Source organism: Pollachius pollachius (genome assembly GCF_949987615.1).
Source record: "Pollachius pollachius genome assembly, chromosome: 3".
NCBI classification, from domain to species: domain Eukaryota; kingdom Metazoa; phylum Chordata; class Actinopteri; order Gadiformes; family Gadidae; genus Pollachius; species Pollachius pollachius.
The window spans coordinates 44954032-44981865 of record NC_136936.1 but is presented as its reverse complement, the minus strand read 5'-3'; the positions used below and the strand labels follow the sequence as shown (position 1 = coordinate 44981865).

The 27834-nt window shown below is 47.9% G+C and overlaps 1 protein-coding gene across 3 annotated transcripts; it reads left to right on the top strand.

Annotated features, from left to right (window-relative positions):
- On the top strand, window positions 1-27743 carry zmym2 (zinc finger, MYM-type 2). Of its 3 annotated transcripts, none has more exons than XM_079733251.1 (25): window positions 1-192; window positions 6992-7606; window positions 7896-8076; window positions 8714-8874; window positions 10793-10941; window positions 12094-12256; window positions 13157-13369; window positions 15244-15394; window positions 15612-15727; window positions 15843-15968; window positions 16287-16437; window positions 17009-17181; window positions 17732-17897; window positions 18024-18052; window positions 18566-18701; window positions 18997-19118; window positions 19641-19782; window positions 19939-20094; window positions 20745-21388; window positions 21570-21762; window positions 22418-22569; window positions 23775-23889; window positions 24536-24778; window positions 25199-25334; window positions 25698-27743. In XM_079733251.1, exons 2-25 carry the CDS (start codon window positions 7007-7009, stop codon window positions 25921-25923), a joined length of 4644 nt encoding a protein of 1547 aa, XP_079589377.1. In that variant the 5' UTR covers window positions 1-192; window positions 6992-7006; the 3' UTR covers window positions 25924-27743. The 3 variants fall into 3 exon arrangements, with proteins under 3 accessions (XP_079589377.1, XP_079589378.1, XP_079589376.1); XM_079733252.1 differs by lacking the exon at window positions 1-192 and adding an exon at window positions 948-1035 and having other exon boundaries at window positions 22421-22569; XM_079733250.1 differs by lacking the exon at window positions 1-192 and adding an exon at window positions 948-1035.
- Window positions 27744-27834: the final 91 nt, after the last annotated feature.

The window sequence follows — 27834 nt, the reverse complement described above, 5'->3', positions numbered from 1 at the left end:
TGTTACATGTTCCTCATGTTCTGGACCGAGTATTGGTCAGTTCAACATTCTAATTCCATTATCAATATGTTTGTCCCTGATCAATAGACGGATCGGCATCCACTATTTACCTGGGAGAGATGATACATCTGCGCATACTTTCAAGTCGATACTCATTTTCTCCTCTATATCTTTGACTTCGCCCTAAATTTGGTAAGTTTGGAGATGCGGTCACAGTTGGGGAGTATTGAGACTATTGTTATTGTATACTAACTCATGAGTGTATGCGAAGACACATTTTTTCCGCATTTGAGCGCACCTGATCCGCCATGTTTACAAGCTCTCTCTACTTTTCTGACGACTGCTGCTGACGCCCCTAATTTACACGACCTTCCAGTGTGTGATGTTTACAGCCGGTAGAACTGATACTTTCAGAAGACCCTTCTATCGCAGTCGCAATGAGCAGACACGACCCTACGTAGGATTCTGCGTTCTTTTGCACACGTAATACAGCCCCCCTCCTCCCTCCCATCGGCTTGTGTGTGTGTGTGTGTGTGTGTGTGTGTGTGTGTGTGTGTGTTGAGATGGGTGGACGTGACACACGCATACTTGGCTTATACTTTTTTTCATCGTCCAGGGAGAACTGGGTTCTACGACATTGTGCAGAACGTGAACTCTCTCAACCCATTGCATGTTTCAGATCCGCTCAGAGCAAAGCGCCTGATTGCAGCCTCATTTAATTCTGAGTAAATTAAACTCCTAAGTGGTCAAGAGTTGCTTGAAACGTCGTCCAAGATGGATTGACGTGGGATATTCGACATCCGAAACCCCTTAGGTTTTGAGTAAAATACATACTAATGGGCCGATGTAATTGCAAGCCATATCACCCCTGATTGAGCGGTCTGCGCTTGCGCGGCGGAGAAACCCGAGTGTGGACCTCGTTGGAGTCTCATTCTAGCCTCCCACGAGTGGACTGTGTGCGTCAGAGCGCATGCGCTCCCACGGATTAATGTCAAGGCACAAAAGTGGCGCTATATCGTTTCCAGCCCTACTCCGGTAAGACATTCACAGACGTTTTTATATTTCCAATTCAACGCGTAATGAGTTAAAGTTTCAGCAACTGCGCGGGCGGACAGGGGAGGGGTTCACAGACCCTACACGGAGACCCTGGGGTTTCGGGGAGACACGTTTTAGGATCTATTCCCTCTTTTATTGTGCGCCTAGTGTGCGGCTCTCTCTGCCCCTGTGCGCCGTGGCGGCGGACCATCGCCTCCAGTCTCGCGTATTGTTCGCCTCGCTAATGGCGGACGGGAGCAGCGCTGCTCTCGGGAGGGGAGGGAGGGGGGTGGGGGGGTCGTTTTGGTCGAATCCCGCTTTGGGCTGCGATACGACAACCGAGATGCCTTGAGAACCTTAAGCAACGCTGTGCAATTTTTAGAGGCTTGTTTACCCTCCTGCGTTAAAGGAAGGCGGTTGTGGTGCGCCAGGCTAGGGCGCCCCATGTGGTAGCCACGGGCACTTGCCACTGATTGCCCGGGGTGGTCTCTATATCGAGTAACTTTCCAATTAAAGCTCCCTGTCACAGGTAGCGCCAAAACATCAGGTTTATTCCACGTTTTGGGGCAGGTTGGTTGTCAAGGGCATGTCTTACGCAAAATATATATATCGGAAAGTATCTGAGCAACGTGGTTTTATAGGGCGCTTTACGTAAATGGCTATTGGGAGAGATTTCAACTACAATGTAGTTGACCAATATTGGGTCGTTATTTTGTGATTGTTACTGATTTGACGCTCATAACTTGTAATCGGTTCCTCCAATATTAACAATGGCGCAGTCTCCCTGCCCTCCTCCCTCGGTTCCCCGCTAATCCAGTGGCTGCGTTTGCGGGGACGGACCGGAAAGCTGAACCACGTCTGAGGTTCCTAACTTGGCCGAGCCCAACTCTCCCCCTTTATCCCGAGGTGGTCTGTGGGTTCAGCGGCCCAGGTAGTGCGGCTTCCGCCTCTGGACTCTCCGGTTGTCGGAGTAAAGTTTTTAACCTCCTCGGTGGACTCAAGTTTTAGTGGGTTGGTTGTGAGGGTCGGTTCGGTTCCACCCGGCGTGTTCGATTGGTATCCGGGTTTCTGGTCAAGGACAGACGGGGGCGGGGGGCTTTGCTCATGTACCGTTTGATTGGACTGAATGAATACACTCCGTAGTTTTTCGTTTCTTTTTGAGAGTTGCATTCGCCAGCCAGGTAACCGACATGGAAATTACCTCATGAGCACATGAATGATGGATGATTCTGCGTATGCTGCTCTGCTTAACGTAGGACGTTATGTGTGATATTGTTAACAATGAACCCCTAATCAAATAATAGCTGTTTATGATATTTAATGACATCAACGTTGGATAATTTCATGCACACGTTTGCGCAGATGGGTGCGCGTTGCCACGTTGTGACCTAATGTATAAAATGATGTGCAATCGACTTAATGCGCAAACACGTGATGCGCATGTTGGGAAGGTAGAGCACCTATGATGATGATGAGGATGATGATGATGTGGCCGGGCTCTGCCGTTTAACCCGCTCGCTGCTGAGCAGAGCCACATCTCTAACGGTAGGGAGGTAGCATGACCCCTCTCCTCCTTCTCCTCCTCCTTGTCTCCTCTGGATGTAGACTGTAGGGAGCTCTGCATTGCAGTTGGTTCTCTCTCTAGAGCTGGCCGCTTCCCTAGCAGAGTATGTCACACAGTCTCCACAAGCTTACCTTGTCTGTGGATGTGAAGCCAGACGTGCTGTCCCTGGGTTTATATGTTAATATCATCTGAGCGGTGGTGAGGTGTCCCATATTAACTGACTGAACCCAATGTTTAATTTCCATTAAAGATCTATTTAGGTATACTTTGTTTAAATGTATTAGCAACAATTCAGTTTTTTATAATCTAGGCTTGCAATTCCCCATCAGAAACAATGTTGTTGAGCCCAACATTGGATAATTAGCATTTACTAAACTGCCCGGAACACTAATGATTTTGAATGTGACTCTTTGCTTGCTTCTGCTTCTCATTGGTCAGTAAAGCTTAAGGGTTTGGTTGAACCAGGAAGTGGTTTAATCCCAACATGCAGTTCAACAGTGAGCTGGTTTGTTTCAGATATTCATAAATATATCTGAAATGTAAATGTACCTTTAACCTACACTTGACCATCTGTAACCTATTCTTAACAATCTGTAACCCAACACCTAAACTAAACCATTTATAACCAAATTTTAACGACCTACAAATCCATAATATAGATAAATAGAAAGATAGATATCTATTTATGATTTTATTTATTGACAGGACAGTGAGGGAAAGAAGGAATCAAATGTGGGAATCAAACCTGTGGTCGCTACTAGCTGTTTCACCTCAATGTTGAACCCACTAGCAGGTTGATCCACCAAGCCGCTTGTGTAGGCAGTAGACGACATTGTCTTGTCGTATACTAGACTGAACTATGTTGCATACCATACTGCATACGTTGTCACATATCTGACCAGTACCACAGGTCATGTATTTTCCTACCGCAGGCCAGTGTGGGTAACTTGCTTACGGACAGCTATATTGACTGATGAAGGACATTCAAATATAGTTGATATTCAGATTTACAGAACTGTGTTAATCCTGAGGGGAAGAGAGTTAATCATGTTGATTATCTCGCTAGTCCAAGGGCTAGTCCAATACTTTGCTTATTGGCTGGAATTTTTGTTAGGCATTTCTGGTGAGCTGCCCCCTTTATAGAGGTCTAGTCCTCGTTTGAACGTGGGTTAGTCTGATTCCTGGCCGTGTCAGCTGTATGGGAAGTCTGCTGCTGTTTCAATCAAAGGACTTCCTGTGTTGTTGTGGATCCAAAATGGCTGCCGTGTGTGCTGGGGGAGGGGGGGCGGGAGGGTTTGAGGGAGGAGGCTTGGGGGGGGGGAGGCGGTGCAAGCTGTGCTGTTGGAGCTCTGATGTCAGACTGTTTAATTGTGGGCGGAGCTAGAGCTGCCTCTCTGACTGTGTGTGTGTGTGTGTCTGTGTTTGTGTGAGAATGTTGACATGACATGTATCTGACCATGTGACAACATTAAAATAGCCAATACCTAACATTTTAAAAAAAAACAAACGGCACCACAAAACAAAATCCCGATCGGTTGGCTTTCTGCCAGCTGTTTCTAAAAGGCTTTGAAATGGATTTAGTTTATAAATCTTTCATGGCTACGGTGGTCTAGATCATGATGAACAGCACTAGTAGGTACATAAAGGAGTGAGCTCATCAATCCTGACCAATGATTGGGTCCCAGCCCATCTTCTAACAGGAGAAGGGTTCCAACCCTCCCCGCTGAAAGCCCCTGTGGCAGGTGGATCCCTGTCGCTACGGCAACCAAGGTGTAGCTGGGCATTGGAGATGCTGTTGTCACTCATGATGGACATGCTGTGTGTGTGTGTGTGTGTGTGTGTGGTCGTTAATAGTTACAGCGGGATGAGGTTAGCTTGGTATATTTTATGTGTGTGTATGATAGATTGAAAGATATATAATCAGGAAATAGAGTGAGGAAGATTTGTAGTCGGGAAATAAACTAAAAAAAAATCATGTCCGTAATTCACTGTTATAAAGGAGGGGTTAGACAGTGAATACAGGGACATGTCACTAGTTAGCAGGTAGGGGTTAGAAGGTGAACAGAGACATGTTGTTAGTGAGCAGAGAGGGGTTGGACAGTGAATACAGAGGCATGTTATTAGTGAGCATGTAGGGGTTAGACCAGTGAATTCAGAGACATGTTATTAGTGAGCAGCGAGGGGTTAGACCAGTGTTGTTAGATTTACCAAATGTACTAAAATACTATTCAGGGGATCTCCATTTCGCCGGGTCCTACCTGACTCTCCGGTCACTCTCCATTGACATACGTTAACTCCCTTGAAGGCGGGTGTCTGTTGGAGTTTAAAACTTATTTGATCTGCCCAGTGGCACTCTGGATCTGCCATAACCAATCGCTAACGTTTGGTCATGACAGCCACTCCCGAAAGAAAACCCGAGTATATACCGCAAATCCAGACCTTGTACTGAAGGCGAGATGAAAATTGAGCTGAAGTACTTAGGCGGGCGGAGCCAGGTCATTAGGGAGAAGGTAGGGGTTGGACAGTGAATAAATGGACAGGTCATTAGGGAGCAGGTAGGGTTAGACAGTGACAGCTTGTTTGCGCTCAAACTCTACTTCCGTAACAGTGTGACGTCAGACTGTGCAGTGGGCAGTGCTAAAATGTAAAAGTCGCGCCTCCCGGCTTCCCGAAATGTTTACAACTTCTCGGGGGTTTGAATTTGCCGACACACGCGCAAAGCGTTGGACCAATCACAGCAGACTGGGCGTGCTGGGGAGGGGTGCCTTAAAGCGATATGATAGAAATCTGACCTTTTTTGAAAGACGCTGAAAAAGGTTTTACAGACATGAACAGTGTAGGAATCATAAGGGGCATTTTTAACATAGGGGCATGTCACCCTATTCTAGTAGTACCCCCAAATGCAATTATTATTGCAATTATTATTAATCTGTCAAAAATGTGGGGCTGTAGCATTGGACACTTGGGAATATCGACGCCACTGGGTTAGACAATGAATACAGAGACGGGTTGTTAAGGAGCAGGTAGGGGTTAGACACTGGATACAGAGAGGCGGGTCATTAGGAAGGAACAGGAAGACAGTAATTGCAGAGACGGGTCATTAAGGAGCAGGTAGGGGATGGAAGGTGAATACAGAGACAGTTAATTTATGATTGGTTATGACATCTATTTTGGAAGCATCGTTTTCATTTTTGGGATTCTTACATCCCGACAGAAATCCTTAAATCAAATACAAAATAAAGTACAAATAAAGAAACCAATCCGGTATCTGTACTTGTCACAGGCTGTAATAAGCACGTCCAAGCATTTCATTCAGCCTGAGTGGAATGATTGCATGCCCACCTGTCTGTCTACCTACCTGCGTAACCTCTGCCTGTGCGCTCATTGCGCATGACCGGAGTCTTCCAAAAGGCCAGCCAAGGAGACCTATGGCTAAGGCTAGCTAGCAAGCTGGTCATGTGTTTTGGAGGGGCTCTGGATGGAGGCCTGAACAAAGTGGTGGGTTTTTGATACTTTCAATATCCAGCTAACTCCAGCTGGTTCCTCCACAGTGGCCTTCTCTAGCTTTAAGAAGCAGGCAGGGGTCGGACAGTGAATACAGAGACGGATCATTGACGTTACTACGTGGTATACCGTATGCAGTCCCTGGCTCCACCTCTTAATTTTCATTTCATAACTCAACCTTCCCTCTCTTTCCTTCTCCATCTCCCCTCCTTTTCTTCCGCTAAACCAACCCCTCTCTTTCTCTCGGTATGCTCTCCCTTCTTCCTCCCCACACCCCGGCTCCTATACCTTCAGTACAATCTGTTCCTTCTCTTCACTCTCCTCTCTACACCTGTACTCTCTCTCTCTCTCTCTCTCTCTCTCTCTCTCTCTCTCTCTCTCTCTCTCTCTCTCTCTCTCTCTCTCTCTCTGTCTCTCCCCATCTTCCCTAACACTCTCTTTCCTAAACATTCCCTACATATTTTTCTCTCTCCACCTTCCCTGTTTGTGTGAGGTAGCTAGTGTTAGCTCATCTGCTAGCCTTCAGATAGCCTCCACAGAGCTGCCTGTCACTTCCTGTCTCAACTCCATGGTGGCCATTTTGGCTCCACTAATCAGGTCGATCAGGAACTGGCTCCAAGTTGCTCAACTGGGAGACACACGGTGGAGCAAGGTTTATGTGTGTGTGTGTGTGTGGGTTGGCATGTTTCAATGTGTGAGAGTGCACGTGTCACTGTGCGAGCGTGTGTATTTGAGTGCACGTGTGGTAACATGTGGGAGTTTTTTTCGTGTGTGCGCGACGGTGTCTCCAGGGAAACCGGTTTGTATCTGCTGCCCCCCCCCCCCCCAACCCCACCCCTGCTCTCTCCTAATTGGCTAATTGTCTTTGTGTGTTTTTGCTGGCGGCAGGTGGTTGCCTTAGCGATGGACGGGGAATCAGAACCCAGGCCTGGTGTGGGGGAGGGGGCGGGGCCTCCCTCGCCACAGCCGCAAGCCACGCCCACTGAGGCCCCGGAGGAGGAGGAGGCGGTTCCCATGATGACCGACGGGGAGGACGGCAACGAAGACGACGACGTGGTGCTGGTGGGGGAGGGGGCCACTCCCGCCAGCCAGCCCGCTGCAGTATCCACGGCAACCAGCCCACCTGCCGACGCCTCCAGCTCCTCCGCCAAGGCCGCCACTGCCACCGCGGGGGCTACGGTTGCCACGGAGCCCATCGTCATCGACGACGAGGAGGACTATGAGCACAAGGAGGAGGGATCCGGGGGCCCCACGGAGGAGGAGGAGGAGGAGGAGGCCCCCGGCTCCCCCGCCGCCGGGGCCCTCAGCAGCACAGAGCCCGACTCGCAAATCAGGATCGCCAGCGTCACCACTCTAGGAGATGACCCCGCCCCCCTCTCCTCCTCCCCCACCACGGATGAGGCCCCGCCCCCCAAGCGCATCACAGCCGAGCTCCCGGCCAACATGAAGCTGCTGATCAGCGGGGTGACGTCGCTGCAGGGCGGGCCGCCGGCCGCCACAGCGGTGAGGAGGGCCGGGCCGGGGAGGGGACGGAGACCGGCAGAATCCAGTCTGGAAAGATTTGGACCATTGATGTCATTGGTCCAAATTTGGAGAAGGCAAATCCTGCTCAATGGTCAATGGTCCAAATATTATCTGTTGTTTTTTTTGGGCTAAAAACTTTGTTTCTTACATTTATTTACCTGAGGCTTTAGTGCAAAGCACGAAACCTGTACGTCTTCTACCATTTCATGCTAACGTGTGTGTGTGTGTGTGTGTGTGTGTCTGTGTGTCTGTGTGTCTGTGTGTGCAGGTGCCAGAGACTCCAGCAGAGGAGAACGGTCTGCAGATCAGCAGCACATTCAGCCTCAACACAGACTCCTCCTCCTCCACCTCCTCCACCTCCTCCAAGGCAAACTCCTCCTTCAACCCTGGGAGGGGAGCAGCCAACAGCAGCCAGCCTGTCTCTAACGGAGACACACACACACGCACAGGTAACACATGCGCACAGGTAATGTGCACACACGCACAGGTGACAGGTGCCGCACACACGTTCACACACTGCTTACTCAACAATGTCTCACAGATATGTTGTTATTTATGTGTCAATAACAATGTATACGTTATGAGCAAATACTTTATAATAAATATGTGATAAAGAGTTTTACTGGCGTAACCTGGATTACAAACACTGGGCTTCGTTGCCACGGCAACAGAGGAGAGAAGGACCTAGAAGAGAAATGATGCCATCCATCTCCTTCCCCTACCTCTTTCCCTTATACTGCTCTCCCTCCCCTTACCTCCCTCTCTCTCCCCCCTCTACCCCTCTCTCTCTTTCTCTCTCTATCTGTCCCTCTCGCTTCCTTCCCCCTCTTCCTCTCTCTAACCCCCCCACACACACTATCTCTCTTCCTTTTCCCCTCTCTTGCTTCCTTCCCCCTCTTCCTCCCCCCCCTCACACACACGCACACCTCTAACACACCTCTCTCTCTCTCTCTCTCTCTCTCTCTCTCTCTCTCTCTCTCTCTCTCTCTCTCTCTCTCTCTCTCTCTCTCTCTCTCTCTCTCTCTCTCTCTCTCTCTCTCTCTCTCTCTCTCTCTCTCTCTCTTCCCCCCCCCCCCCCCCCCCAAGACTCTTGGATCTCCCAGTCAGCTTCGTTCCCTCGGAACCAGAAGCAGGGTGGGGTGGACTCCCCCTCGCCGGCCCCCTCGCTCCCTAAACCTCAGGGCCAGTCTTCCTCATCCTCCTCTTCCGCCGCCGTCCAGCCCCCGGCCCCGCCCAGGACCGTCAAGGTACCCCTCCCCCTTCGTGTCGGCCAATCACAGCTCTGCTCCAGCTAGTTCTACAAAAGTGTATCCCAGCCTCCCAAGTGGGGAGGCTAGTTCTACAAAAGTGGATCCCAAGTGGATCCCACTTGGGGTCTCCATATATATATATATATATATATATATATATACACATATAGATACATGCTTATAAGCTTAACGAGAGCAGAGAACAGAGCAAACTACTTCTCACTGTTCAGATGGGACATTGATATTGATGGAGGGTAAAACGATGTTGAGCTCCTTTTGGAGAAAGGTTGAAACCACACTGTTCTAGAATGACTTTCGGCCAATCACAGGAGCAGAAGAAGAGAATTGTTGGGTTGGCTTGTTTTGATAGGGGTGGCATCAGTCCATTTAGAATCTGGATTCATTCCCGGTTGAAAGTATGGTGACTGTGTCCTGGTGGACACTAGCAATCTAGCATGAATCAATGAGAAACGCCCGTTCCACCACAGTAGGAAACGTTCCTTCTCAGAGGCTCTAATTGGTCGGATCCATCCCGCTCCTTCCTCTTTGTCTATGCCGGACTACAACCTTCTGAAATAGGGCTGTGGGTCCACCACCAACCTCTTTCCCAAAAGGAAACACCAATACAACTAACTCTGGTGCAAACAGAAGTGACATAAAGGCAGTGATTGGACGATGTCTTCAGGGCGATGACATCATCCCGGCTGGATGATGAGGTCGTCCAGTGATACGTCGGTCCACATGTGGCTATTAGTTACTTTGGGTATTAGTGAATCTTGTTTTCCAGCTGTAGCTAGCTGTTTGGGTTGTCAATGGAGCGTCTCCGGTGTTGCCATGACAACAATGGCGCCACGGTTTCGTGGTAACCAGAGAGACAGAGAGCTCGTGTTCAGGGGCAGGGGGCCTTTGTATCAGCCAACCCCTTAACCCATATGACTCAATCTAGGGAATATGCCCATGTCTGGTTTGTTTTTCGATTTTGAATGACAGTTGCCCTCCTGGCTCTCTTGTGAAGCTGTTATTTTACCAAAGCTTAACTGGTTTGGTACCAGTGATGACCACACCTGTGCTTCAGGATACGTATGCATTTTTGAGATAGTTAGATGGTTAGTTGGTAGCCTGGGTACACCCATGCTGCCTCTCGCTGCTACGCAGCCTGGATTCCATGGATCCGTTTTTCGCCTGAGATAGGGAACCACTCACAGAACGGGGAGGGATGGCAAGACGATGACGTCGTCTATGCGACACACCGAAGCTTGTAGTTAACGGATCCAAAATGGCAGCAGACGCGTTGCCTTTCGATGCAGCCTTAGATAGTGTTCTAAGTAGTTTAAAACGCAAGTTTATTTTGAAAAACGAGCAACTTTCGGCGTTGAACTCTTTCCTTACCAAGAAGGATGTCTTTGCCCTGCTACCAACAGGCTTTGATTGGCTATGTGCTACGTAGACTCATATGATAGACATTCGTAGCGTCCAATAAACGGCTCCGGGCAATCGTAGAAAACGCCTCAAATACGAGAAAATGAATGTGTGGTTCCCAGACCTCATCTCAATGTAGATTGAGATGAGGTCTGGCGTTAGCCAGGCTAGTTAGTTGGTTGGCTGGTTGGTTAATTAATAGTTCATTATTTAGTTAGCATGGAAGTCCACTAGGGGGCAGCTTTTTACATTTGCAAAAGTAAAAAGGATCACTGCATCAATGCTTTGGTTTTATATTATCTTTAAAGTTCCCACAAAATGAAAATAATATTTTTTACATCCAACTTGGGTGACTTATAGCTTAATTACTACTCTCGATAATACATTGATTCATGCCATTAGTTATATAATACTGTCCATTTGAATGAATATTCCCTTCAAATGTAAGTTGGTGTGCCTTGGTGTCCTCTCTGACCTTTGACCCCTGCCCTCCCAGGTGACCTGTGCCAACTGTAAGAAGCCCCTGAAGAAGGGCCAGACGGCCTACCAGCGCAAGGGCTCCACCCACCTGTTCTGCTCCACCACCTGCCTCTCCGCCTTCTCCCACAAGCCCGCCCCCAAGAAGACCTGCACCATGTGTAAAAAGTAAAGAGAGAGAGGGACACACACGCACGCACGCACGCACGCACACACACATACACACACCGAACACAGACAGACAGACAGACAGAGAACACACCACAGACAGACAGACAGACAGACAGACAGACAGACAGACAGAGAAAACCACACAGACAGACAGACAGAGAACACCACACACACACACACACACACACACACACACACACACACACACACACACACACACACACACACACACACACACACACACACACACACACAGACAGAGAACACCACACACACACACACACCCCGAAAACCAGACGCACACCGAACACACAATAGTGTTCACCGAGTCGTAGCATTTGTATTGTTCCATCTAGAGCTGTCAGGCCTGTTCCCATCCACACCATATGGTGGGGCGGGGGGGCCCAGTGGCCCTCGAGGACGGCTCCTCAGGTGCAGGCTGGCCCTTGCTGTGGGGCCCATGGGGGCCGGGCTGGCAGGCTACCAACCTGCTGGTGGCAGGGCCCTTGGGAGGGGGCGTGGCAACAAGAGTGATTGTGGGTGTGGCTTTGTGATGCTGTGATTGTTGAGACAGTATGATGTCTTTGAGCGTGTACGTTTAGGGGAGATCAGCATGGTATCTTGATTTTGTGTGTGTGTGTGTGTGTGTGTGTGTGTGTGTTATAGGGAAATCACCACTATGAAGGGGACCCTAATGTTATATATATTATTTATATGTGTTTGTGTGTTTTATAGGGACATCACCACTATGAAGGGGACCCTAATGTTATAAATATTATTTATATGTGTTTGTGTGTGTTATAGGGACATCACCACTATGAAGGGGACCATAATGTTATATATATTATTTATATGTGTTTGTGTGTTTTATAGGGACATCACCACTATGAAGGGGACCCTAATGTTATAAATATTGTTTATATGTGTTTGTGTGTTTTATAGGGACATCACCACTATGAAGGGGACCCTAATGTTATATATATTGTTTATATGTGTTTGTGTGTTTTATAGGGACATCACCACTATGAAGGGGACCCTAATGTTATATATATTGTTTATATGTGTTTGTGTGTTTTATAGGGACATCACCACTATGAAGGGGACCCTAATGTTATAAATATTGTTTATATGTGTTTGTGTGTTTTATAGGGACATCACCACTATGAAGGGGACCATCGTGGCCCAGGTGGACTCCAGCGAGTCCTTCCAGGAGTTCTGCAGCACGGGCTGCCTGGGGGCCTACGAAAACAAACAGAACCCCCCCAAGACCACCATCAAGACCAAGTGCACCGTCTGCGGCAAGCTCACAGAGGTACACACATACGCACACAGGCACACATACACACATACACACACACACACACACACACACACACAGATGATCACACAAACACAGATGAACAAACACAAACACGCACACACAGATGATCACACAAACACAGATGAACACACACACACACACGCACACACAGAGATGAACACACACACACACACACACACACACACACACAAATCAAAATATATGTAGTAGATCAGCCCCTCACGCACACATGGGGTGGTGTGAGGCCTCCGCCACCTTGCCTGAGGCGCCGTTTCCATGGATACCGTTTGAAAAAAAGAAACCTGTTTTATCCAAAATGGTGGACGCTTCCTCTCGACTCACAAAGGAGCATTTATGAGTCGTCTCTCGCCACGGCCGTTGCCATGCCAATGTTACCTAAATGTTTTGTTAACTGCTTTTTCCCCCAGCATGCTTGCATTATTTAGAAAAATGTATTTTCTTCACTTTGTTAAGCAATGTTTTTCTTAAAGAGGGATGCATTGAGTACGTTGTTTGTTGTATTCAGTTGAGTAGTAGCACAACGTTCCTAAGTCTGGTTCCACTGTTAATAATAATAAACTATTACAGGATTTTGAGCAGCAACCGTTTGGATCATGGGGTGGTACCCAGTCTGTCATTGTGTGCCGTTGGGGAAAATGGGGAAACCCTGCCAGGTCAAGGGAAGCGCAACGTGTAAATGGATTAAGAGAGGAACAGGCAAGAGATTCAGGGTCACCCAGTCTTAAAGTCGGCCCCAGTATTCAGATCCGACCCCATTATGCACCACCCCAGTGGTCTGACTCATTCTGACTCTTGAACTCATTATCTGGTTCCCTCCACCTGACCAAGCCCAGAGGTGACATTAACACCAGGCGTGTTTGGTGTCCCCAGATCCGGCACGAGGTGAGCTTTAAGACGGTGACCCACAAGATCTGCAGCGACGCCTGCTTCAACGTGTACCGCATGGCCAATGGCCTCATCATGAACTGCTGCGAACAGTGCGGAGACTACCTGCCCAACCGCGCCACGGCCAACCACGCAGTGCTGGTCGACGGCCAGCAGAAACGCTTCTGCTGCCTCAACTGCATCAAGGAGTTCAAACAGGTACGCATGCACGCACAGGCGCTCACTCACTCACTCACTCACTCACTCACACAGAGTGTACACAAGAGCTGGGTACCAAATCAATACTGTACCTGCCGGAAAGTGATGGTTCTATCGAGAGCAGAAACTGGACCAGTAGTTGTGTACATGATTGGTTCTCAGGCACACACCACTTCACACACCACTTCACTACTGCAGGAGGAGTTACAATCAGGAGGAAGCCCGGCTGTCTTTAAAACATCGGTGATTGGAGTTTCTCTCTCACTGCACCGCTACCTATTGCTTTGGCTTTACTTAAATAGAAGTGAAGGGAAACTGGACTGATCTGATTGGACAAAGTTTATCCATGTATAATGAATTCCAGATGATGGAATGAAATAGAAATCTCACAGTCTCAATGTTTAAAAATATATATATTGTGTTCACATTTAGAGTAAGATACTGCAATCAGTGTTTATTTGGTATCTGAAGCAAAACCATGTAGTTGTTTTGGAAGCATTTCAAGTAATACCCGGCCCTCGTGCACAACTATGAAAACACCCCGGTTACCCTCGGAGAACCCCGGATACTAGAGTCGCAGAAGCTATGCTGTAGCTAGGCTGTCATTAGGCCTGAACTTGTCTGTTGCTGGGCTTGGAGCTAGGCTGTTGCTAGGCGATGGGCACCCAGGGCTCGAAGCCTGGAATTGTACTTGTTGCTCAGCAACTTCAGAATTCTGTCCTGGAGATACTGTAGAAACGGCCCTTGGCTCTTGGATGCTCTTGGCAGAGCATGGTGTATCACACACACACACCAATATGAAGTGGACCATAATGATATATACACACAAACCCACACACACAGGGACAACACCAATATGAAGGGGACTTTAACCACACACACACACACACACACACACACACACACACACACACACACACACACACACACACACACACACACACACACACACACACACACACACACAGATAACACCAAAATGAAGGTGACCATAATGATATACCGACCCACGCACATGCATGGACACGGCACTTAGACGGACACAGGGCGCGCACACATACAGGGACACGCATGCATAGGGCCTCACACACACACGGTATGACAAGGTCAAGGTGGCCTGCCTCGCTGTGTTTTATGGCAGGTCATCGTTTATAGCTTTATGTTCAACCCTGTCAAACCCTCACCATATGTCTTCCAGCTGCTTATATTTACTTCCAGGTGATGCGCATGAAAGTTTGTACAGATTGTCAAATTCTGTTCTTAGCTTGAGATAACATTTTGTGCCTTTGGTTTGTGGGTCTGTGTCTTTTTTTCCTTTTTTAGGGTCAGTGTTTTCTGTCGGTAAAGACACTAATGACCTCATCAATATGTTCCCATGGCAATGCGTTAGCGGTGTCTCGCGTTAACCTTGCCCACTAGTTTCACCCCTACCCTCTCGTTAGAATGGTCTGAACGCTTGAAATAAAAAATTGATGAAATAATGCGTTCGCTGCTGCCTTTTTAATGTCCTTCCCTGGCTGGAAGGGCTGATGTCCTTTGTACGCTTCCAACAAAACCTCTCACTTTTAATGCAAACAGGGTTAATGTCACTGCAGACACTGTAAAGGCTCCGATGTACCTGAAAATTGAATAGAAATTGGCATGTTCGCATAACAGTTCCGTTGAGAGAAGACGCACAATTGTGTTACTGTTGCCGGCGGTGGTGTGTTGTAGTGCATGAGCACCCTGCTTAGTGAGTGGGGATCACCGATTTCACTCACTAGCTGACCGATCGCTTTGGCATTCCTATAACGTAACATTGAAATGACAGCTCTTTAATCTTACGTACAGCCCATTGAATGACCTGTTTGTCTTCTTTGGTGGTGTTTCCCCAGGTGAACAGTAAGCTGTCCAGCTGCTCCAGCTGTAAGACTCTGATCAAGACGGGGGAGGTCCTACATGGCGTGGGGTCCTCAGGAGTCATGGGGTCGTTCTGTTCGGCTTCCTGTATGAGCAAACCCAAGGTCGCCACGCCCCTGGTCCTCAGTGAGTAGCCCCAGCAGTGTCTGTCTGTCTCTCCGTCTGCCTCTCTGCCTAACTATCTGTCTGCCTGTCTGTCAATTTGCCTTTTTCTGTCTGTCTGCCTATCCATCTGTCTTTCTTCCCTCTCTCTTGTCTCACTGCCCTCCGTCCAATTGTCTACCTCTTAATGATTAACGTGTGTGTGTGTGTGTGTGTGTGTGTGTGTGTGTTTCCTGTGCAGACGCAGAGCCCACATGTCACTTCTGCAAGAGGAACTCCTTGCCGCAGTACCAGGCCATGCTGCCAGAGGGCGACGTGCTCAGCTTCTGCAGCTCCCAGTGTGTCACCAAGTTCCAGGTTAGCCCTGGGTCTTGGTTCTGGGTTGGAGGACTAAAGTTGAGGCATTAGGTTAGATTTCATTTAGTTGAGGTATTGGCTTAGAGATCTCATTGGGTCAACTCTCCCTCTTCAGAATGCTGCTCTTGAGACGGTGACCAACGGGCAGCCGCCGGTCGGCACGGCGACCAACAGTGTCCAGCTGAAGTGTAACTACTGCAGAGGAGCCTTCAGCCTGAAGCCTGAGGTCCTGGAGTGGGAGGTGAGGGATATGAATGCTGAAATACCGTCTACATGAACCTCTACGGTCTCAATACTGACTATGCGGCTGACTCACTATTGCTGTGTGATCGAAGTACATGGAAAACAGGCAGCTCCTGACAGGAAGTGGTCTTTTGGTTGACCGGTCAGACAACCAGTCATAGACCGACGGTTTTGTGCCAGATAATGCGCCGAGAACAGTCCTCGGAAGAGATACATACCTGAAGCGGGATTTACCGAATGGGATTGACCAAAAATTGCTCAGCTGCCGACAACACCTAAAAATATCAAAATGAGTCTGTGTGTGTCTGTCTCTCAGGACAAGGTGTACCAGTTCTGCAGCCGGAGCTGCTGTGAGGACTACAAGAAGCTCCACTGCATCGTCACCTTCTGTGAGAACTGTCAGGAGGAGAAGACCCTCCACGACACCCTCAACATCTCTGGGGTCAAAAGACCCTTCTGCAGCGAAGGTACCTGTCTGTCTCTGCCTGTCTGTCTGTCTGTCTGTCTGTCTGTCTGTCTGTCTGTCTGTCTGTCTCAAATTAGCTCCGCCTTCTACCTATTAATAACCATGAGGACTCAAATCTCCTCCTACTGTAAACTAAAAATAACCATGAGGACTCAAATCTCCTCCTACTGTAAACTAAAAATAACCATGAGGACTCAAATCTCCTCCTACTGTAAACTAAAAATAACCATGAGGACTCAAATCTTGTCCTACTGTAACCTAAATGATGATGACTCAAATCTCCTCCTATTGGAACCTAAACACAACCAGTGCTATTTGATCCTGTTGAGTGAGCCGCTGAAAACGTCATGACTTAATATGGCTGAAGCAGGAAGAGCCTCTCGTTGTGGGGGGGGGGGGGGCTGAGGTCGGTATAGGTCTGAGGTCCCAGCATTTGGTTTTCGGTCGGCCACAAGGTCCTTTCGGTCCTCGTGGACGAACAGTTCCCCATTTGAGCCGCTGAGCGACAGCACTCATGGATGGGTGTCTGGTTGGGGACTGGCGACTGACTGGCGCTGTGGTCTGTCCCGCAGGCTGCAAGCTGCTCTTCAAGCAGGACTTCATCCGCAGGCTTGGGCTGAAGTGCGTCAGCTGCAACCACTGCAGCCAGCTGTGCAAGCGTAGTGTGACGCGGCAGCTGGGCGGGATGACGCGCGACTTCTGCAGCGACGCCTGCGCCAAGAAGTTCCACGACTGGTACCACAAGGTCTGCACCGCTTCTGTACAACCACACGCACCGCTTTACCACGACTGCGCCGCGCTCAAGGGGAGAGGCTGACTCGTGTGCTGTTGATGGAAAATCAATACATTTGAGGTGGTTTGATTGTTTCATGAAGGTGCTGTATAAGAACCGACGGCCTACGGTTTGTGAACTACTGCTGTTCACTGGGTGTGGCCCAATGCACATGCATCCACTGGGATTCATATGGCGGTACAATTGGGTCGTAGTTATTGGTTACTACCTGGCACATAATTTTCAAGGGACAAGGGATTCTTAAACTTTAGGATTACGTTTCGCCAGAAGTATATACAAAATGTTAGACCTTTTAAATTTCTATATATTAAAAAAAACAACTGTCTTAATGTCTTATTTTCTATCGATATGTTTACGCTGTTAATTTCTTGTTTGCAATGTTGAGGAACGCCTCGCCCTCAAGCGCTTTTCACCAGTGACCACTGCTCTATATGTACTGTATTTACTGTATGTACCATAAACATGACTGGTGTGTGCCTGCGGTTCCCCGGGTGCCCCCTAGGCGGCGCGGTGCGACTGCTGCCGGGTGCAGGGCAACCTCACGGAGTCGGTCCACTGGAGGTCTGAGATGAAGCACTTCTGTGACCAGAAGTGTCTCCTGCGCTTCTACCTGCAGCAGAACCAACCCGTCATGGTCACGCAGAAGGGACCGGAGAACATCAGCCTCGGTGCGTCTGGTTGTGTGTGTGTGTGTGTGTGTGTGTGTGTGTGTGTGTGCTATTGGATGGTGTGTGTGTTTCTGTGTTTGTTTGACATGTTTTATTAACCATGACGTGTGTTCTGTTGCTACACAGGCGTCGAGGTGCAGGGGGCTAAACTTGGGGTATGTATAAACTCCACTGCATGGTTAGAAATATAGCTTGATGACTTGTGGAACTGACTCCTGAATGACTGATGTATAACGAATGACTGGCTTGACTGGTGAACTGGTTGTTAAATTGACGAATAAATGTTTTTTCTTTTGCCAGCAGTTAACTTTTGACTTGCTGTTCAACCGACTGTTGTGTTGCTAGTTGTTGACTGTAACGGTTGACTGTGTTCTGTTTCTAGTTGTTGACTGTAACGGTTGACTGTGGTGTTTCTAGTTGTTGACTGTAACGGTCGACTGTGTTGTGTTGCTAGTTGCTAGCCGTTGACTGTTGGGTGGCTAGCTGACTGTTTAACCATCTATTGACTGTCTAGTTGACTGTTTAACTGTTGTGTGTCTAGTTGTTGACCGTTGACCTATTGTGTCTACTGCTGAACTCTCTGTTGTGTGTCTAGTTGTTGACTGTGGACCTTGGTGATGTGCATCCAATTGTTGACCGTGTGCCTCTGTGCTGTGCTGTGTGTGTAGATGCTGAGCCAGGGCTCTATGGTGTACCCGGGCCTGCTGCGTGACGTAAAGAACAAGGCTGTTCTGTGTAAACCTCTCACCCTGACCAAGGCCACCTACTGCAAACCCCACATGCAGAGCAAACCACTGCAGACAGGTAACCAGACACCCTCACCTGCAGGGCTGGAACCTTTATATTCTGCTGTCAGTTGATGTAGTGATCTAATGATGTAGTATGTACTGTACATTCTGCTGTGGTGCTATGATGATGTCATGTTTCTGTGATGTCATGTCATTTTTACACACAGGTGTAATGATATCATGTTTACATGTTGAAGGCAATATGTAGCCTGACGGACCCACCGATGACGTCATCCTCATGCAGCGATGTAATGATGACGTCATCCTCATGCAGCGATGTAATGATGACGTCGTATTTCGTGTGTGTCCAGATGCGGACGACGGCGTGAAGCGGGAGTTCATCCCGGTGCCCATCCCCATCCCCGTCTACATCCCGGTGCCCATGTGCATGTACGCCCAGCTGACGCCCATGCCCTTCTCCCTGCCCTTCCCCGTAAGACGTTTAAAACCTGCATCAATTACACAGCGCCTGACACACTCCGAATGATCCTAGGTACTGACGCATAGGTTAATAAAAACTGAGTGTGGCCGACTATATGAAATAGAAAATAGGTACGTTGGGAGGGTTTTCAGCTCAGAACTGTTTTCATTTGGAAAGGCCGAGCCTATGGTTCTTCATTGCATCCTTCGGCCCCGCCCACAAAGCCTCTTTCCCTACCTGGCGCTACCTCCACGCAGGCACACCATTAGACGGAGCCGCCAGGATGGCTCACTATCAGGGGAACTGCTGAAAACTACCCACACACATTTGTCTTGATTTCATTGTCTTTACGGCATAATTGCCAGACCGTTTGAGCTTTAATCGTACGCCTGTATAAGCAGCGATACTATATCCACTGAATGAGACTGTAAAAATGCAAAAAGAAACTCGGTTAAGTAAAGGCAAGAAATAATAATCTCAGTAGAACACTGTCCACTCTTCATTAACCCTAATCCTCATCTCCTCTTCGCACAGGTTCCAGTGCCGGTGTTCCTACCCAGCTCCCAGCAAGGGGTGGACCAACTGGTCCAGAACATCACAGACCTGAAGACCAAAGTCCTCCAAGACCCTCAGGAGACCCTTAGACCAGAACCCTCCCAAGACAACCACAAACCAGGTACCAGAAGACCCCCCTGAAACTCTGTTTCAGTTAAATACTAGATCAAATATTCCTGTATGTCAAATAAATGTACATATGTAACTAAAGATAAGTGAAGTAATTGACTCTAACGTGTGTGTCTGTGTCTGTGTCTGTGTGTGTGTCTGTGTTTAGTTTCAGAAGTAAAACCTCTAAAGCTGAAGAAGGAGTGTGGAGCCGAAGAGTCCTCCTTCTCATCGTCCTCCTCTTCCTCAGGCAGTGTGAGTGAGGAAGAGGAGGATGAAGAGAAGTACAACCTTGAGATGGACCTGGAGAAAGACTTCCCACAAGGTAGCTCACCCTCCCCCCTCATCACACACGGCGTGTGATTGGGCGGTTCATCCGGGTGATGAAGCCAGGGTGACCTCTGGTTTAAACCTATGTCCCTAGTGAAGACAGGGCGGCAGTCGCTCAGGAGGTAGAGCGGGTTGCCTGGTAACCGCAAGGTTGCTAGTTCGACCCCCTGACCAAGGCACCTAACCCTAACTGCTCCCGACGGACTGGCTGATGCCTTGCATGGCCGACGCCGCCGTCGGTGTGTGAATGGGTGCATGAATGGGTGAATGTAAGGCAATATTGTAAAGTGCTTCGGGTGGCCACTGGTTACAGAAAAGCGTGATATAAATGCAGTACATTTACCATCCATTCGCCATGACACACTTCTGTGTTGTTCACTGAAACGGCTCAGCTGTTCAGGAAGTCGGATGGATTAGGTTTACATATTGCCAATCATTTGGATATAACAGTTTTCTTTGTTGAATTCATAAATGAAATGTAACTAAGAATATGTTATTTCAAGTCATCAAAGTTGATGGTGGTGATGACGAAGATGATGATGATAATAATGATGGTCAAAAGAGGAGGAGGAGGAGGATGATGTTGTTGAGGATCATGATGAAGGTCTAAGGAGGACTGTAGTTGACTTGTTTTTCTCGCCCCAGGTCCAGATTCCCCCCCCACGGCCACGGAGGAGGACCTAGAGGAGGAAATGGACTCCACGCCTCCCCCCGCCCTGCACAAGGAGGAGGAGGAGAAGAAGGACGAAGAGGAGGAGGATGAGAAAGGGAAGAAGGCGGAGGTGCTGGAAGAGAAGGAAACAAAAGTAATTGAAGAGGGGGTGGAGGAGAAGAAGGAAGATAAGGGGGAGGAGAAAGAGCAGAATGAGGAGGAGGAGATGGAGGAGGAGGAGGAGACTCAGGATAAGGAGGGGGAGAAAGAGGAGGAGCTGAAAGAGAAGGAGGAGGAGCCGAAAGAGGAGGAGGAGGAGCCGAAAGAGGAGGAGGAGGAGCCGAAAGAGAAGGAGGAGGGGAAAACGAAGGAGGAGCCGAAAGAGAAGGAGGAGGAGCCAAAAGAGAAGGAGGAGGGGCCGAAAGAGGAGGAGGAGGAGCTGAAAGAGGAGGAGCCGAAAGATAAGGAGGAGGAGCCAAAAGAGAAGGAGGAGGAGCCAAAAGAGAAGGAGGAGCCGAAAGAGGAGGAGGAGGAGCCGAAAGAGAAGGAGGAGCTGAAAGAGAAGAAGGAGGAGCCAAAAGAGGAGGTGGATAAAAAGATGGAGGAACCGCCTCCCCTCCCTCAGGCCAGGAGACAGGTACCAGGACCCCACATTCTGCTCCTCCCTGGGAGTCATAAACCACAGACAGACAGACAGACAGACAGACAGACAGACAGACAGACAGACAGACAGACAGACACCTACCTAGCCGGTAGTTTCAGTCACTTTATCTTCCATTTGCGTGTGTGTGTGTGTGTGTGTGTGTGTTGCTACACAGGGTCACAAGCGGCGTGCGGTGGAGGCGGGGTCCGTCCCCGCGTCGCCGTCCTCCGTGCAGACTCGCGGTCGGCGTGGGGGGCAGCGCCGCGTCCCGCTGCGGGCGCGCTACGGCCTCGACGCCTGGAGACGCTGGGCGCTGTCCCCCGCTGACCAATCACACGGCTCCAAAGACCAGGACAGCACCACACCAGGTGAGCAGGCTCCGCCCCCAAACGTGACCGTGTGGCGACGTAGGAACTCTGTTCTGTCAACGCCTACGTCAGCGTCCACACAGGCCTACCAATGTTATAGACACTGGTACCAATGTTATAGACACTGGTACCAATGTTATAGACACTGGTACCAATGTTATAGACACTGGTACCAATGTTATAGACACTGGTACCAATGTTATAGACACTGGTACCAATGTTATAGACACTGGTACCAATGTTATAGACACTGGTACCAATGTTATAGACACTGGTACCAATGTTACTGTGGTTCCAATGAGGTTTTGGTCCACTATAATGAAAACAGAGAATAAATTAGGATGTAAGCAATATGAGTAATTTAAGTAAAAATAGGAAGGAATAAACATATTTATATGCTATATTTATGAGGAATAAAAACAGTACACTTATTTATTCCTCATTGTTATTGCGTTTTTTATATTTTTACTTAGCAAGGCAAGGATATTATTATTTATATAGCACTTTTCATACACAAGGCCGACTCAAAATGCTTTTCCTTCTGAATCTTTTTTGATTCTGTTTATTATTTTTACGATTGAGAGCAGAGAAATTGTGATGGAACCAATGAGAGTATTGATAAGGTACCCTGGTTGATAAAGTAATGTGGATTCAGCAGACGGGACCCGGTCCAGAGCAGACCTGCTGTCCCTGAGTCCAGAGGAGCTGTGCGTCTCCCTGAGCCGCTTCGTGCAGGAGGTCAGCCGGCCCTGCGGGGGGCGCTACTCCCCAGACAGCATCCTCTACCTTTGCCTTGCCATCCAGAAGGTCAGTAACCAATCGGAAGCCCAGACGAAAAGGCTGTTTTACAAACTGCTGCCTATTACTTCATGTTAAAACCCTTCCTCCAAAGGATACTGCCTCGCCGTTTAGAACTCAGCTATCTCTTGTTGTTTGAACTTTATCAAACTTTTGAAATGCTTTAGAAAGAATGTTTGGCTCTTAGTATGCTTCTTTATAAACTATATAAAGAGTATAAAGAGTTGGGTTTGTGATAAAAATGCCAATCGAATATATATTCAAAGAATTTAAAAGATTATGTATTATTACTACTATGGATAAATAGATGAAATCCTGCCTTAGCTTAAATTAATAAATTAACTAGGAACTAGATTTAATGTAAGATTGTTATGGTATACAAAATATAGAATTGTAAAATAGCAAAAAGATATCAGTTAAATATTCATTAATAATTGTATCAAAGGATTAATTTTTTTCTATAAAAAGAAAAAACACTCCAGAATTGTACTCTTTGAAATACGGCGATTGACATGGAAAGTAGGGGGAACTGAAAGTACCGTCAGTAGTTTCCGGCTGACGTATATATCTGTCGCGCAATGCTAGACCCGCTCTCTTCCTCGTGTCGTCAGTCTGAAGACACTACACCTATAACCATCAGGACCGTCGTCTCTGGTAAAAGTCTATTAAACACTTTAATATACTTATTTAGCTTAATAATGACGTTGGCAGAATTGCCATCAATTCATAGTTCATTGGGATGTTTTTGATTTGGATCTTGATTCGAATGTTGGAGAGTAGTGTACCGTGAGCAGGGATCACTCGTGCGATCGCCGCCAGGATATAATGCCGCCGCATTCTCTAATTTGGTTCTAATGCAAATCAAACCAATTTACTACAACGTCAATAAAATACGATTTGCGTAGCAGTGTTAAATTGTAGACGGTTCTAAACTTATTTTTTGAAATGCAAATTTTCTAACGAGCACGTGTTCTGAATGAACCGAACGAATAAAGTGTTAAACCTTTTTATTGATCCACTCTATACGGTGCATGCCTGTTCATCTGTGACAATCCTGTGATTATAATATATTGCTGTTCACATCCTGAATAACTGATGAGCGATTTAAATGAGGAATTGTCCAATGGAGTGGTTTGATCATCGGTACCAAATCTGTGTTCAACGTTTTCAACGTTCAACTATTCATCATTGTGAAATTGTTTTTATATGTGTAGCATCTGAATGCTAAAGGACGTAATGATGACCTGTTTGGAGACCCATGCTACCGGCGGTTTGGAGAGGAGTTGGACCGGATCTTGACGGGTTGGCAGCCCAGTCTCCTTCCTGATGGTGAGACAACACATTGAACTGACTCCAGACCATATGAGACTTTATAACACACACTTCTGCAAGCTGTACATTTACTACATGTGGAGAATTTAAAACTGATATGCCATTTAGCATAAAATAAACAGCACTTTAGAGCAGATTACTGGAGGATTTATTGGTACAGATACTACTGAACTGACATTCACTTTGTACTATACTCTGCTTATCTGTTCTGAGGTCCTATGATTATACTCCATATTGCTGTTCACATTCTGATATCATGTGATTGGACTTAACTGGAATATGAGGACATTGTTAATGGATGTATAGACTGTTTGTGTACCCTGGTACAGTCATTGCTCATTTCAGGACTAGTAAGGCAAGCTCAGTTAGGGCTTTAGAAGCAGGAATCACATTTTATAAACATTAAGCCACAATTGATTTTAAAGCAGCTTTACATGACGATAGTTTAACAAATGTTATGAACCCTGTTTAAAGGTATAAGTGTTGGGGCAGACCTCAGCTGTTCTGGAAGTTGTCAGTTCTAGATATCTGCTGCATAGGAGTAAGGGCCTCGTAAGGCAAGCTCGTAAGGGCCACTCTCTCCAGGATAGAGGAGCGTTGTGAGTCTGGGTCCAGAGGATCTGACCTCCCGTGTGTCCTGTAGGCTCCGCGTGGGGTCGTGTGGAGGAGGACTCCCTGTGGCGGAGCCGGCAGCTGGGGGAGCACAGCCCGACCTCCCTGCTCCTCTCCCTGGTCTTCCTGAACACCAAACACCTGGGCTTCCGCTCCGTGGACCAGCACCTCCGTCTCGCATTCACCGATGTCTACGGCCCCGACAACCAGCATCCTCTCACCAAGGAGACCGCCGACTGCATCCGCGTGCCCGCCCGCTCTCAGGAACTACCCGGTCAGTTTAGGTAGAGGTGCTACCCTAAACGTGCACAGCCAAAGGACTTGATGTTTACTGTGTTTGGCTATAAGGACTTGATGTTCAGTGTGTTTGGGTTCATGGAGATGATGTCTATATGCATCACGCATCTGTGCTGAAGTCCTATGATTATACTCCATATTGCTGTTCACATTCTGATATCATGTGATTGGACTTTACTGATATATGAGGACATTGATGATGTATTAATTTAGTAACCTTTTAATCTGACGGTGGTCGGCCCTTGAATAGATTTCTGGGAGGGCTCGGATTCTGATACTATGTTTCGACAAACTTGTAAGTCGCTTGGGATAAAATCGAAATCTTGATGTATTGACCTAACAAAACGAGTCAGGTTTTCGAGGGTGGCTGATGACATCTTTGTAATTCTGACCCCAGGCTTCAGGAAGAGGAAGCGCCAGGCAGAGGATGAAGACGCAGACGACCTCGATGAGGCGTCAGGAAGCTCCGCCCCTCGGAGTTCGTCTCACCTCGAACGCGAGCGACGCCTCTATGAACTCTACAGAACCAAATGGTGGGTGAGGCGCTCGACGGTCGCGATTGGGCCCTCAACATTCTAGGTCCCAACCATCCTTTGTTGGGGTCGGAATCTGAAGGGATGGGGTTATGCCTTGTTTTTATTGAGATTTATACTGAAACACTCATTAGTGCTTACCGATCAGAAATATGCCGTAGGGCCCTCCCTTAATCTCTGTAGCTGGGATAAGTCTAGATGAGAACGGTCACCATACTGTGTTTGACGACAAACTGCTGTTCACATCCTCCAACTCAATTTTTGCTACTTTTACAGGATAGGTGGTTACCGTGGTTACTAACAGTACCTAAATTGTCTTTCTCCTCTCATCTCGCTCTCCCTCTTCTCCCCCCCCCCCCCCAGTCCGTTGTCGTTACGGGACAGCTCGAGCGGCTTCTACGTAAGACCGGTTCCGGGCGCTGGCACCGAAGACCCACTGTGGTTCAGCTCGGAGCCCCTGGAACAGAGCGCTTTGGTGTCCCTACTTACTCGTGTCCTCGTAGTGCGGGAGGTCTACTCAGACCAACAACGGCACCCCCTACTGGCGCCCGAGGAGGAGGAAATGACAGCCCCGGACCCTACAGTCTGACCTCCTCACCCAGGGGACACTGCGCCAAGCCCCTCCCTCTCCAAACCATTGTCCTGTTGAGGAACATGAGGACTGTCTAAGAGGAAGAGGTTGTGTGGTACTTGTGCTGTCATCTTCCTTTCTGGGGGAACCCACCCCAACCCACATCTTGTGTTCCTCTGCTCAGAATAGTAAAATGGCGGGAAGTGTGATGGGAGACAAGGCGACGCACTAAGATCCTTACTGGGTCCCCTGTTTTTCTAGGACTGAAAGCGACATCCACAGCCTTGTGTCTGTAGGGCGCCCAGAGCTCAACCTTCCTTCAACAGGTGCACTCTCTCCCAAGATGGCTGCTCTGGTGGAGGCATCAAGAGAACAGACACCTTACCTCCCTTTCCTCTCCCCTGGCCTGTTCCTATACCTTCAACGCCTAGCAGCACACATACTAACGGCGTGCATACGTGTGTCCGTAGTACATCTGCATTGTAAACAGGGGTTTCAGTGTTTGACATCAGCCTAAATGAGGCGTAAACCTGTCTGCGCCCAACGCTAACAGAAATGACAACCGGTCAGCAATATCCCCTCCTGCTTATCACTACCACCACCACCACGTCACTTGTTCAACCCCTTTAACCATTAACCCGGATCTCAGGTCAGCTGCACCCCAAGACTCCCGGTCGCCCTAGCCAGATATTAAGGACTTCCTGTCATAAGTCTCCCCTGTTTGGCTGGCAGAGCTAGCGGCTCTGCTGTGTGTTGTTAGAAAGATTAGGACCATGTAGCATTAAGTTCTTACTAAGGCTGCTGTGAAGCGTGTGTGTAAATATATATTCCACAATTCCTCAACGACGGTGCGGCGTTAAATGAACCCAAACGAAGCTTGAAGACTATCCTCCCAAAAAGCCTAAAAACATGCCTGTGTTTTTTTCATTTTGTGTAGTTATTATTTTGCGTGTACAGAGCACACATTTGTGCCCCGTTGAGAGCGTGGTCTGTTGGTATCATGTCTCACCACCCCCTCCCAACTCTCCCAGAGTGCTTTGCTTCCATTAGGATGCTGTATTAAATGAGAAGTGTTGCCCCGGCAACGCAGCATGCTGCGGGACTGTCTAGAGAAGTGGTTATGATTTTAGTTTCTCTCCTTTATCAACTGATGTCTCAATCATTTGAACTTCAACCTCCAAAACAGTCTTTGTTCCTTTTTTGTTTGGATATTTGTTTTAAAAAAGGTATGGCACCTGCTTGATAAAATAATAAAATTCAGAGTTTTATTTTGAGGGAATGGTCAAAGAAGTCAAGGCTTGTTTAATAATGAAGTGGAGATGTATTTTATGATAAAGGATTTTGTTTGTCATTGATCTTCCTCTGGCTCCGCTTGCAACAGTCTTCAAACACATCAATGTCACTTCCTCTTTTAGAGCGCTTCAGTTCTGCAGTTACCATGGTTTTTCACAGAACCAGTCAGTCCATTGTTTGATCTGATTATAATTCACTCATTAAAGAGCTCGCTAATAGTTAGCCCACATATATACTGTATTTAATTTCCCATTGTAACATTACAGGAAAACACGTGTGTGAGGTATAGCCCTTGGTTCAGGATCTAGCCTGTCAGTGGTTCCCTCCTACCTTCATCTGGGTGGCTGCAAGATGGCTGTCCAGGCTCCTGATCTTTCTGCTAGTAGGGGTGAGAGTTGGAGGGTTCTTCCTGCGATGCCTATGTGAATGTGCCTACCTGTAAATACTGAGGAGTGTTGGTGTCTTAAGTCTGATGCTGTGTGTGGGCTGATCTGCCAAAACGTTAAATAAAATGCTTCATTTCTTACCTGAACCATGTTTTCTCCTTGTGGTTTGTTCAGTCGTAACAAATGAATGCAATAAGCCCTGATGGGACTTTTAAGATTGGAAATGTGTGCAATGAGCTGGTAAAAGGAA

Bases quoted from the DNA above. Each gene is read 5' to 3' on its own strand.
- zmym2 (XM_079733251.1), top strand. From the start codon at position 7,007: ATGGACGGGGAATCAGAACCCAGGCCTGGTGTGGGGGAGGGGGCGGGG. The intron at 17,898-18,023 runs GTGCGTCTGGTT...GTTGCTACACAG, and splicing joins ACCGGAGAACATCAGCCTCG to GCGTCGAGGTGCAGGGGGCT. The intron at 18,702-18,996 runs GTAACCAGACAC...GTGTGTGTCCAG, and splicing joins GAGCAAACCACTGCAGACAG to ATGCGGACGACGGCGTGAAG.